The sequence below is a fragment of the Stegostoma tigrinum genome, chromosome 30, assembly GCF_030684315.1.
Source record: "Stegostoma tigrinum isolate sSteTig4 chromosome 30, sSteTig4.hap1, whole genome shotgun sequence".
NCBI classification, from domain to species: domain Eukaryota; kingdom Metazoa; phylum Chordata; class Chondrichthyes; order Orectolobiformes; family Stegostomatidae; genus Stegostoma; species Stegostoma tigrinum.
Window position 1 is genome coordinate 1 of NC_081383.1, and position 17,192 is coordinate 17,192.

The following is a 17,192-nucleotide window of genomic DNA, read 5'->3' on the forward strand; positions in this document are numbered from 1 at the left end:
CCTGGTCCCCGGCCTGTCCCCATTCGGTAATGTTTGGATGTGTATCACTAGTATTCTGCCTCTTTATGCCCCCACAGTATGGCTGACAGGAGCAGTGCCCAGCGTCACACATTTACAGCCCCAGGGCACAGTGCCACCCTCCTCCATGGCCTGGCCATGCTTCGTGCTCGTGAGCAGCTCTTGGATGTGGTGCTGATGGTAAACACAGCTATGTTTCGGGTTCATCGGGCCGTGCTGGCTGCTTGCAGCGATTATTTTCGGTGAGTCATTTACTGCCTTTTTCGCCACAGTTTTTTTTAAAATTCCAAAAACCGTTTGCTCAGTTCTGAATAAAATTGATTCAAATCCCTGGGTGAAGGTGAGTTGTGCTGAGTACATCCATTCCCAAGAGATCAGGTTTTGCCTTGGGTCTGAGTCTGTTTGGGTGGGTTCTTTTGCCTTTTTATAAAACACAAGATCTGAGTGATGTTCAATTTATAAAAGAACAACAGACAGTAGTTGGCCAAGAGCCCCTCCACCCTACTCTATCAGGTAATGTTGTGGCTGAACTTCTATGTGTCTCCACCTTCCCACCTACTCCTATTTTACGTGATACAGTTAATGCTGAAAAATCTGTCAGCCTTAACTCTTGTAAATACTCTGTGCCTGAGCACGCACTCCCTAGTGCTGTAAATTTCAAATATTCTTAATCCTTTTGAATGAGAAATTGTCTTCTCACTTTAGCCCTTCTGAGCTCTATTTCTGATGTTACAGCTGTTAGTTCTACCTTAGAAAATCAGCCTCTCAGCATCTGCCTAACAGAGGATACCAACATTGTGTAGTGGGTTACAAGCACCATGCTAGTTAGGATAGATTCAGAACAAACAGCTTAAAGCTGGACTTCCATAAGGAACTGGGCCATCACCAGTTGTGTTCAACCACAATCTGTAACTTCTTTGCCCAACCTGTCCCCTACTTTATCTTGGGATAAAGGCCAGTTGGGCCATTGAGTTTGCTCCGCCACTCAATCAATGCTGAAATGTTTCTGGATCCAATTCTCCCCAAAACACTTGATCCTGTTATTAACAAGAATCTATTTATCTCTATCTTAAATACACTCATTGACTTTGCCTCCAGACTGTTTTGCGGCCATGAGTTCCACAGGTTCACCACACTCTGAAGAAATCACTCCTCATCTCAGTTCTGAACGATCATCACTTCACTTAGTGGCTGTGCCGTTGTTCCTAGGGAAGCATCTTCTCCATGTCCACTTTATCCAGGCCTTTCAGTATTCCGTAAATTTCAATTAGTTGCCCCCCTCGTGCTTCTAAACTCCATTGAGTACAGACCCAGAGTTCTTGACTACTACTTATATTATGAGCCCTTCATTCCTGGGATCATCCTTGTAAACCTCCAGTGGACCTCCTCCAATGCCAGCACATCCTTCATTAGATATGGGGCCCAAAACTGCTCACAATATTCCAAACATGATCTGACCAGACACTATGGTGCAAAAATTGTATTCTATATTTCCCACCACCAGAAAAATACCTGTGGGGTCTGTGAAACATTAACAAGCAAAGATTCAGATTTTCTGAAGAAGGGTCCCAACCCGAAACATTGGTTTCCTGCTCCTCTGCTGCTGCCGCCTGGCCTGCTATGTTCCTCCAGCTCCGCACTGTGTAATTTATGACTCCATATTCTTACTATCCCCAAGCCTGCTAAGGGCAATGCTTATGTGAAAAAAAGTGAAGGGGTGGGAGCTTGGGAGAGGAGGTGGGAATGAAATCAAAATACAGTTGAAAGAGAGGAGTAAAGCACATCATGCCCCACGGTGCCCACCTCTCCCTAAAGGCATTGAGACCATTGGTGGGTGCCATGTGCTCCGACTCCAGTGACGCCCAGTACATCTCTGTTCTTGTATTCTAGCCCTCTCGAAATTAATGCTAACATTGCATTTGCCTTCCTAACCACCAGTTGAACTTGCATGATAACTTTAAGGGAACCATGAACTTGGACTCCCAAGTTGCTTTGCCCCTCAGATTTCCTAAGCCTTTCCTCTTGTAGAAAATAGAAAACACCTCTATTCTGCCAAAAATGCAGAACCTCATACTTGTCCATCTGCCAATTCTCTGCCCACTCTCCTAACCTGTCCACGTCCTTATTAGAACATAGAACACAGAACAGGCCCTTCAGCCCACGATGTTGTGCCGACCATTGATCCTCATATATGCACCCTCAAATTTCTGTGACCATATGCATGTCCAGCAGTCTCTTAAATGTCCCCATTGACCTTACTTCCACAACTGCTGCTGGCAACGCATTCCATGCTCTCTCAACTCTCTGTGTAAAGAACCCGCCTCTGACATCCCCTCTATACTTTCCTCCAACCAGCTTAAAGCTATGACCCCTCGTGTTAGCCATTTCTGCCCTGGGAAATAGTCTCTGGCTATCAACTCTATCTATGCCTCTCATTATCTTGTATACCTCAATTAGGTCCCCACTCCTCCTCCTTTTCTCCAATGAAAAGAGTCCGAGCTCAGTCAACCTCTCTTCATAAGATAAACCCTCCAGTCCAGGCAGCATCCTGGTAAACCTCCTCTGAACCCTCTCCAAAGCATCCACATCTTTCCTATAATAGGGCGACCAGAACTGGACGCAGTATTCCAAGTGCGGTCTAACCAAAGTTTTATAGAGCTGCAACAAGATCTCACGACTCTTAAACTCAATTCCCCTGTTAATGAAAGCCAAAACACCATATGTTTTCTTAACAATCTTGTCCACTTGGGTGGCCATTTTAAGGGATCTATGTATCTGCACACCGAGATCCCTCTGTTCCTCCATACTGCCAAGAATCCTATCCTTAATCCTGTACCCAGCTTTCAAATTCGACCTTCCAAAATGCATCACCTCGTATTTATCCAGGTTGAACTCCATCTGCCACCTCTCAGCCCATCTCTGCTTCCTGTCAATGTCCCGCTGCAGCCTACAACAGCCGTCTATACTGTCAACGACACCTCCAACCTTTGTGTCGTCTGTAAACTTGCTGACCCATCCTTCAATCCCCTCATCCAAGTCATTAATAAAAATTACAAACAGTAGAGGCCCAAGGACAGAGCCCTGTGGGACACCACTCACCACTGACTTCCAGGCAGAATATTTTCCTTCTACGACCACTCGCTGTCTTCTGTTGGCCAGCCAATTCTGTATCGAGACAGCTAAGTTGCCCTGTATCCCATTCCTCCTGACCTTCTGAATGAGCCTACCATGGGGAACCTTATCAAATGCCTTGCTGAAGTCCATATACACCACATCCACAGCTTGACCCTCATCAACCTTTCTAGTCACATCCTCAAAGAACTCGATAAGGTTTGTGAGGTATGACCTGCCCCTCTCAAAGTTGACTGCATTTAATCAAGCCATGCTCTTATTCTTTGTCTAACTGGCTTGTTACCTTCTCAAAGAATTCTACCAAATTTGTCAGATTTGAGGTCCCCTTGATGTAGCTCTGCTGACTCGGCTCTATTTTACCATGCATTTTCAAATATGCTGCAGTCCTATTCTTGATAATGGGCTCTCACATCTTACCAATGACTGAGGTCAGCCCGGGAGGCCTGTGCATGACTCCCTTCAGGGTCTTTTTCCTTTGCAGCTCCTCAACTCGACGCATACAGATTTTGAGTCTTCCAGCTCTATATCACTTTGTGCTATTGATTTAACTTCATTTTCTTACCAACCTTCCCCCTCTTGCCCACCTACCTAGTCTTTCGTTTGGAATTCTTTTCTTCGAAGTTTAGTTCCCAACCCTGATCCGCTTGTTACCATGTCTCTGTGTTACCCACCACATCATACCTGCCAATTTCAATCTGCGCTACAAGCTCATTTACTGTGTTTTGTACGCTGCATGCATTTAAGTACAGCACCTCAGTCCTGCATTGACTGCCCCCCTTCTCATAGTTGCTCCCTTTATCTTAAGTGCCTGAAGTTAAATTCCCGACCCTTTCCATACTCTGTGCTATTACTTGTTCTGGAAACATTAAAAATCTCTGCTGATCCCTCCACCCCCATCTTAACTTTTTCCATAATTTTCCACGTAACTGAACTCAAACCCCAACTATTTAGCTTAAAGCTCTATAGAGCCCTGGTTATGCAATTTGCCAGAACACAGCATGATTTACGTGGCTCTGTCCCATTGGAACAGTTCCCTCCTTCCCCAATGTCCTGTGAATTCCAACCTGTTTCACCCACACGTTTAGCACTTTAATCTTGTTGACCCTATGCCAATTTGCCTGTGGTTCAGGTATTAATCCAGAGATTATTACTTTTTTGGTTCTGCTTTTTAATTTAGCCCCAGCTGCTCATATTCCCTCAGCAGAGCTCCTTTCTTCTTTCTACCTATATTGTTGATACCTGTGTGGACCACAACAACTGGATCTTTCTCCACCCACTCCCAAGTTTCTCTGCAGCCCAGATGAGATATCCTGAACCCTAGCACTAGGCTGGCAACTGAGCTTTTGGGACTCTTAATCCGGCCTCAGAACGGTATCTGTTCCCCTGTCTGTACTATCCCTGATTACAGCTACATTTCTCTTTTCTTCTCCCACTTTTTGAATGGCCTCCTGTTTCAAAGTGCCATGGTCAGTTTGCTCATCCTCCTGATAGACCTGTCCACACCAAAGCAAGAATATCAAACCTGATAGACATAGTCAATAACTGAAGCTCCTTCAACACTGCCTTCTGGATCCAGCTACCTGCCTCACTGATAGTCACACCCTCCTGAACATGACTACTGACCAGATTTAAGGTAGTTGATCTATGGGGTGTGACTGCCTCCTGAAACACAGCATCCAGGTAACATTTCCCCCTCCCTGATGTGTCACAGCATTCAAAGCACAGATTCCATTCAACAACTCTAAGGCAGAGTTCCTCAAGCAACCAACACTTGCTACGGATGTGGTCACTATTAAAAGCAATGGGATCCACCAGCTCTCTCATCATGCAGGTATAACAATGCATCACCAAACCCAGTATCATAGATAATGGAAACTGCAGATGCTGGAGAATCCAAGATAATAAAGTGTGAAGCTGGATGAACACCGCAGGCCAAGCAGCATCTCAGGAGCACAAAAGCTGACGTTTCGGGTCTAGGCCCGAAACATCAGCTTTTGTGCTTCTGAGATGCTGCTTGGCCTGCTGTGTTCATCCAGCTTCACACATAATTATCTTACCAAACCCAGTATGTCTGTTTTAATTACTTAGTTCTGAATTTGATTTAAAAAGAATTTAATACTGGTCTTCTCGTTCCCCTATTTACCCTCAATCTGAAAGTAATCTATAATAATGAAATTATTAGCAATCACCAGTCAATGACCTTGTGGTTTTCCTGAGGTGTCACTCTTTTGGGCTGGACCCTTGGATCTGTGCTTTATAATTTATTTCAGGCTCTCTCACTCTCAATGTGATCTCTCTTTCCTATCAAGGTGAGGATCAAGCCTGCTTCAAGACATGGATAGCATCCAGGCTTGATAATAAATGGCAAGTAATGCTAAACAAGTGCCAGGCCATGACCATCTCCAGCAAGACAGTACCAACCATCACCCCTTGAATTTCAACATAATTACCACCATATGTTCAACCATATAAAAACATCTTAGGGTGGTGCAGGATGCTTTACCCTTTGCCATTTACCAGAAATCAAGCTGGATGAACCATGTAGTACTGTGGCTATAAGAAAAGTCACAGGTTGGGAATTCTGCATCATGTAACTCCCTTCCTGCCCCTGAAAACTGCTCAATAAGGCACAAATCAAGAGTGTGGTGCAATAACCCCCGCTTGCCTGAATGTGTGCAGCTCCAACAGTGCCGAAGGATGACCCCAGCCAGGACAAAGCACCCGATCTTATTGCCTTCATTCCCCGTTGATGATTCATTCCCCGTTGATGATTCATTCCCCGTTGATGATTCATTCCCCGTTGATGATTCATTCCCCGTTGATGAACAGATGCAATACAGCAATTCACCAAAGCTCCTTGCCCCCTGCCCCCACCAAATCATTCCCATTTAGAAGGGCAAGGGCAGCAGATCTGTGGCAACACCAATCCCCTGCAAACTTCCCCTCCAAGTCACTCACCAGTTGGACTTGGAAATATATTCTTTCAGTTTTACTGGGTCAAAATCATGAAATGTCCTCCCAAACAACATTATTGCTTTACCTTCACTGCATGGTTTGCAGTCAACACCATGTGATCATAGAACTCTGATGAAGGGTCCCGACCCAAAACGTCAACTTTTTTCCCCTCTGAGGCTGCGTGACCTGCTGTGTTCCTCCAGCTTCACACTGTGTTGACTCTAACTCCAGCATCTGCAGATCTTACTGTGCCACATGGTTTGCAGCAGTTCAGAAGGCAGCTCACCATGACCACTTCAAGAGTAATTGGGATGGACAATAAATGCTGGCCAAGCAGGTGATGCCCACTGCCTGAGAAATTTTTTTTAAATTGTAGGTCAGCATGCCAAGAGTAGCACTAAGCATGTCATTAAATGAGATGCCAAAAGGATGAAGCTGCGACGTGGACCACAGATGTTCTAGACAGCCAGTCTCCACCAGCCTACCACTGTCTTTGACTTCAACTTGCATATGCAGAGTACAGTTGTCTATTCTGCAGCTGATGGTGATTACTTATTAGAACACACATGTTGGTAAAATGAGTGGATAAATGTTAGTTGAAGTTTCTTGGAGAAGTGTGAAATGATTTGTTTCGGTAGATATAATGAGGAATAATTGTATAAAATAGAAACCTGTATAAAACATTTGCTTTAGGAAGAATATAAAGGAACTATAGAGGATATAGAAAACTTCACAAAAGTGGTTCCAAGAGTGAGGAGATAAATTAGAGAAGGGGGCAGGTTTCATAGAATCATATGGTTTGGCCCATTGAGCCTGTACTGCTGAAATTGCATTAAATCTACACTAGTCGCACTTCGCTGCATTAGGCACATAGACATGAATGTTATGATATTTCAAGAGCTCATCCAAGTAAACTTTGTAAAGGTTGTGAGATTGCCTGCCTCAGCCACCCTCCCAGGCAGTGCATTCCAGACCTCTTCCCGGGTGAAAAAACATTTCCTCAAATCCCATCTAAACCTCCTGCCTTCCACCTTAAAATTGTTACTGACCCTTCAACTAAGAGAAACAGCTGCTTTCTATCCAACCTGCTCATGCCCGTCATAATCTTATACCACCTCTACCAGGTTTCTCCTCAAATTTTTGTGCTCCGAGAAAACAACCTGAGCCTATCTAGCCTCGTAGCTGAGGTGTTTCATCTGTGTCAACATCTTGGTGAATATCTTTTGCATGCTCTCCAGTGCAATCACGTCATTCCTATAGTGAAGCAACCCAGAACTGCATAGAATATTCTGGTTGTTACCTAACCAAAGTTCTGTACAAGTCCAATATAATGACTCTGCTCTTCTACTCACAAAGGCAAGTATCCCATATGCTTCCTTAACTACCCATTAACTTGCCCAACCACCTTTAGGGATTTGTGGAAAAGCTTGCAAAAGATTCAAAGGGGACTTAACAGAGCTGTGCAAAATTTTGAGGAACCTGGAAAGAGTGAGGAGAGTGTGTTTCCATTGGCAAAAGGATTTATTCACAGCTAATTTTTGGTTCCCATGGAAGTTTCTGGGAGGGAATACCAAGATAAGAGCTGAGGCCTCTATGGGGCAAACCACGATCTTATTGAATAGCAGAACAGGCTTGAGAGACTGAATGGCCTACTCTTTCTCGTATTCCTTGTGAAGCAGATAGCATTGATTTGTGGTGATTGTCATCTGAGGCGATGGTGATCCAAAAACTTCCATCATAGAGAAGAGTTGATGTAGGTTTGGCAGTGGCTTTCGAAAAGAATTGGATTATTTTCTTGAGAGAAAAGTTTGCAGAGCTACAGGAAAAGCCGGTGGAGTTGAACTGGTTTGAGATACGCTTGCAGAGAGTCAGCATAGATACAATGGACTGAATAGCACCCTTCTTTCCTGTAACCATTCTATTATTCGTACCTTAACAGGAACAGGAATAGACAGAACAACAGAACGGAGTTATGAGTTAAAACACGTGACTCAACTGGATTACTGTGCACAACTCTGGGCACCAATCTTGAGGAAGGATGTCAGGGTTCTATAGAAGGTACAGAGGAAAAAAAAAAGAGAGGAATAAAAATAAAAAAACTTGAAGTACTCACCAGGTCTGGCTGCATCTATCAGACATAGAAACCGTGTTAACATTTCAGGTCTGTGACCTTTGAGAGCCCATAATTGCAGTATTTTCTTTTTGTACAGGGATGTAGAATGTCAGTTATGTAGACAGACTGGAGAAACCTGGATTTTCTCCATGGAGAACAAGTTAAGTGGAGTTAACAACTTGTAACACAGGAAATCTGTAGCCAGTTTATATGCTGCAGGATCACATGTGAGCATTATGATAAGGGCAAGATAATCTGTCTGTTGATTCCTGTGTTTCTTCCATCCTAGGGCAATGTTCACCGGGGGAATGCGGGAAGCAGGCCAGGATATCATTGAGTTGAAGGGTGTGTCTGCCAGGGGCCTGAAACACGTCATTGATTTTGCATACAGTGCTGAGGTAACACTGGACCTTGACTGCATTCAGGATGTGCTGGGTGCAGCAGTCTTCCTGCAGATTGTGCCTGTGGTGGAATTGTGTGAGCAGTTCTTGAAGTCAGCTATAAGTGTGGAGACTTGCCTTAACATTGGGCAGATGGCCACCACATTCAGCCTGCCCTCTTTGAAAGAATCAGTAGATGTTTTTACCTTTGCTCACTTCCTGCAAATTGCTGAGGAGGAGGATTTCCTGCAGCTTCCCCTTGAAAGACTCATCTTCTTTCTGAAGAGCAACAAGCTGCAAAATTGCAGTGAGGTTGACCTGTTTCACGCTGCTATCAGATGGTTGCAGTATGATGAGTCTCGACGAGCCAGTGCCCATCTGGTCTTGTGTCATATCCGCTTTCCCCTGATGAAATCCTCTGAACTAGTGGACAATGTCCAGACACAGGCTGTGATGGTGGAAGACCCTTTGTGTCGTCACTACCTGCTGGAGGCCTTCAACTACCAGATCCTGCCATTCCGCCAACATGAGATGCAGTCTGCTCGGACTAGAATCCGATCAGACACTGTCTCCCTTGTTGCCTTTGGTGGCACTCCATACACTGACAATGATCGGACAGTCAGTCGCAAAGTCTTTGCTCTTGCTGATGGGAATACACGTCAGTTCATGGAGAGACCAGAGATGGAGATAGGCTGCAGTCATGCCTGCATTGCTGTCTTGGATAACTTTGTATATGTTGTGGGAGGTCAGCATCTACAGTACAGGAGTGGTGAAGGAGCAGTCAGCTGGTGTTTCCGTTATGATCCCCATCTCAATCACTGGTTACGGATTCGGTCCATGCAGGAAGGTCGCATTCAGTTCCAACTAGATGTGCTGCAAGGAATGTTATTTGCCACTGGAGGCCGGAATCGGTCCGGGAGCCTCTCCACAGTTGAGCGTTACTCTCCACGAAGAAATGAATGGACGAATATGTGTTGCTTGAAACGGCGGACTTGGGGACATGCGGGAACGTCCAGTGGGGGCAAACTCTATATCTCTGGAGGCTATGGCGTCACCATTGAGGATAAGAAATCTCTTCTCTGCTACACTCCAGAAACTGACCTCTGGGAATTCAAAACCCCAATGAATGAGCCACGGGTCCTTCACTCAATGGTTGGAGCAAATGGACGAATTTATGCAATTGGTGGCCGCATGGACCATGTTGACCACTGTTTCGATGTCTTGGCAGTTGAATATTACATCCCCGAAACTGATCAGTGGACCAGTGTCAGTCCAATGAGGACTGGTCAGTCTGAAGCTGGCTGTTGTGTGTTGCAAAGAAAGATTTATGTGGTGGGGGGTTATAACTGGCACTTGAACAACGTGACAAGTATTGTGCAAGTTTATAATATCGGCACAGATGAGTGGGAGAGGGACCTACATTTTCCGGAATCATTGGCAGGAGTTGCCTGCACGCCCCTTGTCCTCCCATAGCTTGTAGAGCAATGATAGCAAAGACACTGCTGCAGGACAGAATGGAGGAGCCAGAGGACCTTCAGTGTAACAATTCAAGTAACCATACAGTGACCTGTTTGATTTGAAACCTATTTAATCTCAGCCATTCAACAATATTCTGTAGAGATGTATTAAAAACCCATGTTGATGCCTAAATCAAATATTTAAACTCTCCCCACGTGGCTTCAAATAGTGAAAGCAAAATGAAGCATATCAGAATTACAGATAAAAAACTCCAGCCTTCTATCACCCTGCATGCAATGTTACCTTCCCTCCCCCAAATTCCCTGCAAACCACTGATCCTGTCAGGTTCGTTTTCGGAGACCCTCACGGACTTCATGCAATAACAAGACACTGACCTGTTTAGAAAAACACAAATCCTTTTATTACCAAGCAAGTACAAGCTGTGGAGAATCACTGTACTCAACCCGGCACAGAGTGCAGAGTCTCGCAAGTAATTCTTCCCGAGCAGCGGACAGTCCCCCCTTTTTATACTTTACAAAAGACATGATACATAAAACAATTTCACAATTTACAATGACATGATACATAAAACAATTACTACAACAGACAAAGACAGGATACCAAACAATTGTTACATCAAGAACATAAAAGACCAAGATGTAGTATCGATTGCTAGTGAAGTGGCTGCTAATGGCAGAAGGCGATTTCAAGTTGTTATCAGGACAGATTGTGATTTCAAGTTGCCAGTGTGTCTGGCTAGAACAAGTCAGTGCCCTGGCCCCTTTGTCAGCGACAGAAGTTACATGCCTTAGAGGTCTCTCACCTTTACAAATGTTCCCCACCTAACCGTATTTGAAACAGTTTAATTTTATTCAGTCAGGCAGCTTAAGACAGTGTCTGCATACCGATGTGTGGGAAGATAAGATACAAAAGTTTTACACTGAATTCCTAGCTGGGCAGGAAGCTTCAGGGCAGTGCCTGCATACCTATGTGTACGTAAATAAAAGACTTTAATTTATAGAAGTATAGGAATCAATGGGATGTTATCACATTAACATCTCAGTCCCACACATGTAAGCTGTTCTAACAGACCTGTTGCTGTGCATGATACAAGTTTCTTGACTTCATTGTGCTAAAACTGGCAACAGTACAGCACGCTGAAATACTGAGCATTGGAATCTTTTGTGAAGCCACACCCTCCAAAGATCCATGAGACGTTCAGTTCCAACAATGATTCCATTGAATGTGCATTAAAAGTAGAGCTGGTTTTTCATGCTCAGCATGTGATGAATTCTTCAAATCAGGAGAATAGCAAAATGTGGATGATGGAAATTTGAATTAAAAGCAAAATTGCTGGAAAACCCACAAAGTCAGACAGCATCTGTGGGGAGAGCAGTTAAGGTTTCAGTTTGATTACCTTTCATCAGATAAGCACTGCCTCTCAATCTTCCTTCAATTAATTTTGGAGTGATTGAATGTGCAACATCACTGTATTCCTAAAAGTTATTTTTGCATGAGGCCTCTGTGACGATCATTGGCCAAAGCACTATCACTGCTTACAGCCATCCTCTCTAGAAAATGTGCTTGGACTCTAGCTGTTATAACACACATGATTTAGAGGAAGGAATTAAATTTTATATTTCCACATTTGTAGACAACACAAAGCTGGGTGAGTGAAGTGAGGAGGATGCAAAAATGTTTGTGTGATTTGGACAAGTTGAGTGGGTAGACACACGTATGGAAGATGGGTATAATGTGGATAAAAGTGAGCTTGTCCACTTTGGCAGCAAAAACAGGAAAGCAGATTATTACTTGAATGAATAGATTAGGAAAGGGGTAGGTGCAATAAGACCTGGGTGTCCTTGTACATCAGCGGCATGCAGGTGCAGCAGGGTGAAGAGGCCAGTGGTATATTTGCCTACATATTCAAAGGAATCACGTACAGGAGCAGATAATAAAATGTGAGGCTGGATGAACACAGCAGGCCCAGCAGCATCTCAGGAGCACAAAAGCTGACGTTTCGGGCCTAGACCCTTCATCAGAGAGCTGTATGTCTTGCCGAAACTGTGCAGGGCTTTAGCGAGACCACACCTGGAGAACTGTTTACAGTTTTGGTCGCCTTATTTTACCAACTAATGAATTACCATTTTTCCTGTGATGTCACAATTTGCTTTGTGCTAAGCTCCTGATCCTGCACTTCAATTTACCCTGTTAAAATGACAACTAGTAATGAGCCAAAAAAAGCAAGCACAAAGTACCTCTTCTCACGCTGCCTGCAAAGACCCTGAACTATGTATTCACTCATACTGTAATTCATTCCAGACGTGATCCTTCCTGTGCTTACTGATTGTGCACTTTCAACAGATGTCCTCTTAAATAGGGCTGAGATGACCAATGCTAGTTAAGTAATCAACACCTGTGAGGCTCTAATCAAGCTTCAGTTGATTGATGATTGTCCTTCAGTCAGCTGGTTAGTTACTTGTTGACCTTTTAACTAAACCTCTAAACTTTAAACTTTTAACTTTTAAAATGGTGGAAGAAAAGAACGATTTACTGGTCTCCCACACTGACTCCAAAGCCCTCAAAGTATATACTCAAGCTGTGTCTCACTCTGAATTGATCTGTTCCTCCTGACCCTGCGAAGCTCACTGAATTCAGACAGAACTGGACAGTGTAAATGCAGAAAGGATGTTTCTGAGGACGGGGGAGTCCAGAAGCTGGGGGCCACAGATTGAAGATATGGGGTAGGTCATTTAGGACTGAGAAATGTCTTCACCCAGAGAGCGGTGAATCTGTGGAATTCTCTGCATAGAAAGTAGTTGAGTCTAAACCAGCTACTTAAGAGTAAACCTACAACAGAAGAGTGGGAGGTGTTTAACAAGGAATTGGGGAAAGTACAGGCCTAACATGGTCAGATTAGAGTGAAATGTAGGAGCAGTAAGCCCAGAGAATCCTGCATGTTAAGGAATATTCCAAAATGGATTAAAACGAAAGTAAAGGCATATAACAGGTACAAAGGGAACAAATCAATGGAGTTCCTAGTGGGCTGAGGTGGAGGAGATCCTTAAGAATTCAATGGAGAGAGCAAAGAGGGAGATCGGGGGAGAAAAATTGCAGACAAGCTTTGGGAGAATCCCAAGATATTCTACAAGTATATAAAGGGGAGGGAGTAAACAAGGGGAAAGTAGAGACCAAGGGGAAAATTAGTAGTTGGAGCCAGCAGACATTGGTAGTGTTATGGACCAGACCAAAGTCAAAGTATATTCAGAAGATGGTCTAGACCCTAACTTTTTGTTACCTTAAAGGTAAGTGTAAGGTGTTGCATTCCAGATTGGTCAAACTACTTGATGTTAAGCAAACAATTTTTACTTTTACACTACAGCTAAAATACTGACAAAATAAAAACAAATAAAGGAATTGGCTTAACTGTAACACTATTGAAATGCTTAACAAAATATTAGGTGTATTAACTAATACTAATTAGCTGATCCAATATAATAACATCCCATAAACACACCCTCGGCAAAGGCTAATTCAGTAAAATAGATGCACGCTCGTGCAATTCTAACAGCAGGAAGAGAACCCCAGCTTTTAGCTGTAACAGAGAGAGGAAAAGCAGCTTCAAGATCCCAGCAGCCACTACTGAAAAAGTAAAATTAAAAATCGTGTTTCTGTGGAAACTTGTCCCCAACCATTCAGACTACTCATATAGTTCCAAATTTTTAAATAAAAAGTACCAAGGCGCCTCAAGCTGTTTATTGGATTCAAATAGGCAGCTCAGGACCTCTGTCTTAAAATGCCTCTTCAAAAAGAAAACAGGACAAATACATCTCTTAAAGCCATAATTTCATCGCACCCCTCCCTTTAAAAAAAACCCATCAATATACAAAGATGGGTACATTTTTAAAAATCTTGATTCTTATGCTGTTTGTACACTACAATATATATACATTACATTGACTCTAACCATGGAAGCATTCACTACTACAGTCCATTTCAGCCAGTTTGTCCTGTCACCGAATGCCTCCAGCTTCCTTCACCAAAGTTGTGACAGCCTATCAGCAATTATGTTCTCTCGTCCTAACATGTATATAATTTTCAAATTGAATGGCTGCAATAATAAGCTTCATTTAAACAGTCTGGAATTTTTGTCCTTAAATTTCTCCAGAAACTTTAAGCGGTTGTAATTAGCATATTCCATTGACTCAGACACATTACTGGCAACGTAAGTGTTGAAATGTTGCAATGCCAACATCAATCTCAAAGTCTCCTCCTCAATCATAGAATATTTCTGTTAATGATTATTCAATTTTCTTGAAAAGTACCCAATACATCTTTCTATCTTCTCATCTTGCAACAAAACAGCACTGACACCTACTTCATTTGCAGTGATGGCCACCCTTGAATGGTTTTGCGTAATTAAATGTGGCTAACACAGCTTTCAGGCTGTTGAGTGCCTTCTGATAGTCCTCCATCCATTGAAATTTTCTGCACTTCTACAAGCCAATCAATGGAGCAACCACATTGTAAACATTTGGTACGAACTTCTGATAAAAACCACTCCTTCCCAGGAATTGTAGAACTTCCCTCTTCGTCGATGATATGGGAAGCTCTTCAATAACCTTTGTTTTCATGTCGTGTGAGACCATCTTTCCACTTACAATGGCACAGCCCAGGAACGTGATTTGGGCTTTCGCGAGCTCACTCTTAGCAAAGTTTATCACTAACCCTGCACCCTAAAGTTGATTGAATAATTTTGATAGATGCTTCAAATGTGTCTTTCACGTAACTAAAAACCACCAGATCGTTGATGTACACTACATCATTTGGGTAATCTCGAAATGACTGTTGGTTAGTCTTTGAAATGTGGCTGGCGCGTTTTTCAGACCAAATAGCATGACTTTAAACTGACTTTAAATTTCCTTCACTCTTTTGGATAAAAGTACCTGCCAGTGTCCTTCAAGAAAGTCCAGCTGAGAGGTATAAGTTGCTTGTCCTACTTTCTTAATATAGTCTTGCAAATGTGGAATGGGATATGAATTAGATTTTGTAACTCCATTGGCTTTGAGAAGGCCCACTTATAATTATCGGACACCACCTGGTTTTGGCACCATTACTATGGGTGAGTTCCATTCGTTGCACCTCATTTGAATTATATTGTCTCTGAGCATGCTTTCAAATCCTTTTTGAATCATTTCCAACTTTAGAGGGTTATGTCTATAAGGATAGTGCTTAATTGGAACACATTTTGTACATCTACATTATGTGCCATTAGTACTTTCCCAGCTTATTCCCACATATCTCCCCATTTGATTGTAATAACTCTTGCTGGTCATTTTGATATTCCTTTGGAAGTTAACTCTGTTTTATCCTGATTTTTAAGAACTTCCTCATGTCTAATTTAATTTGAGGAACATCCAATTCAGAATCCTGTGAACTTGGCTCTTCACTCTGTGTTGAAACCAGTAATACATTCTCCTTTTGCTTTCCTTCCCTATCGAAATAACTTTTGAACATATTCACATGGTACACTGAGAGATTTCTTTCTATCTGGCATTCTTAACACATAATTCACCTCACTCAATTTCCTTTTGATTTGATAAGCTCCACTAAACCTTGCCTTTAAAGACTCACCTACCATTGGAAGTAACGCTAATACTTTATCTCAACCAGCAAAATGGCATTTTTTTGATTTTTTGCTTGCTTCCTGTTTTATCGCATGCTATGTTACTTTCAAATGCTGTCTAGCCAACTTATCCATTGTATTTAATTTTTGCTAAAATTTGATGCACAGTCCAAATATGTGGTCTCTGAACTCTGATTCACCAATTTCTCATTAATTTCAGTGGTCCTCTCACCTCATGCACAAAAACTAATGCAAATTGATCAAATTTAATTGATTAATTAGCAGCATCCCTGATTGCAAAAAGTACAAATAGAGTTCCTTTATCTCAGTCCTCTGGGATTGGATTGTTTTGAGTGTAAGCCTCAACATGGTCTTTAAAGTTTGATGCCACCATTCTAATTCTCGCTGAATGGTACACGGTGGATTTGAAATGTTTTATTTCAGAGCTATCCATAACTTGCTTGAATAATTTTGATGTAAAATTTGACCCTTGGACAGCATAATGTAATGGCCACTGGAAATCTAGTAGACACGTCCGTCACGGTCAACAAATCACAGAATCCCTACAGTGTGGAAGCAAGTTGTTTGGCTCATCAAGTCCACACTGGCCTTCCAAAAAGCATCCAATCCAGAACCACCACCGTGCCCCCCCCCCCCCCCCCCCACCCCACCCCAACTCTATAACACTGCATTTCCCAAGCCTATTCTGCCTAGTCTGCGGCATCCCTGGACACATTGGGCAATTTAGCATGGCCAATCCACCTAGCCTGTACATCTTGGGACTTTGGGAGGAAACCCATGCAGACACAGGGAGAATATGCAAACTCCACACAGACAGTGGCTGTAATTGAACCAGGTACTTTGCACTGTGAGGCACTAATGCTAACCACTGTGCCACTCCATACTGATACCCACTTTTTGTTTAGGAAGTGGTCCTTTGCAATCAATTAACTTGTTTGTAAAACGTTCCTGAAATGTGAGAATGGGCATTAAGAGTGCTGGTTTTATTGCTGCCTGAAGTTTTCCAATTACTTGACATGTATCTCATGTCTGGCAAATGTCAACCACATCCTTATGCAGTCCAGGTCAATAAAAATGTTTTCGTATTTTGGCTTGAGTTTTCCATTCTCTCAAATGATGACCAATGATAATTCATGCACTAGGGGAGGCGATGGCCTAGTGGTTTTTTCACTGGACTGTTAATCCAGAGTCTCAAATAATGTTCTTGACACCTGGGGTCGAATCCCACGATGGCAGATGGTGGAATTTGAATTCAATAAATATCTGAAATTAAGAATCTAATGATGGCTGTGAATCCATTGTCAATTGTTGGAAAAACCCATCTGGCTTAGAGAAGGAAACTGCCATCCTTACCTAGTTTGGCCTACATGTGATTCCAGACATACAGCAATGTGGTTGACTCTTAACTGCCCTCTGGGCAATTAGAGATGGGCAATAAATGCTGCATAGCCAGCAACAGCTTCGTCCCATGAATATATAAAGAAAAAGC

General features: G+C 42.9%; 1 protein-coding gene across 1 annotated transcript; it reads left to right on the plus strand.

The window, feature by feature from the left end:
* The first annotated feature begins 57 nt into the window (after positions 1–57).
* Positions 58–16,316, plus strand: klhl26 (kelch-like family member 26). The gene is made up of 2 exons (XM_059638463.1): positions 58–260; positions 8,508–16,316. Exons 1-2 carry the CDS (start codon positions 79–81, stop codon positions 10,069–10,071), a joined length of 1,746 nt encoding a protein of 581 aa, XP_059494446.1. The 5' UTR covers positions 58–78; the 3' UTR covers positions 10,072–16,316.
* The last annotated feature ends 876 nt before the right edge of the window (positions 16,317–17,192 follow it).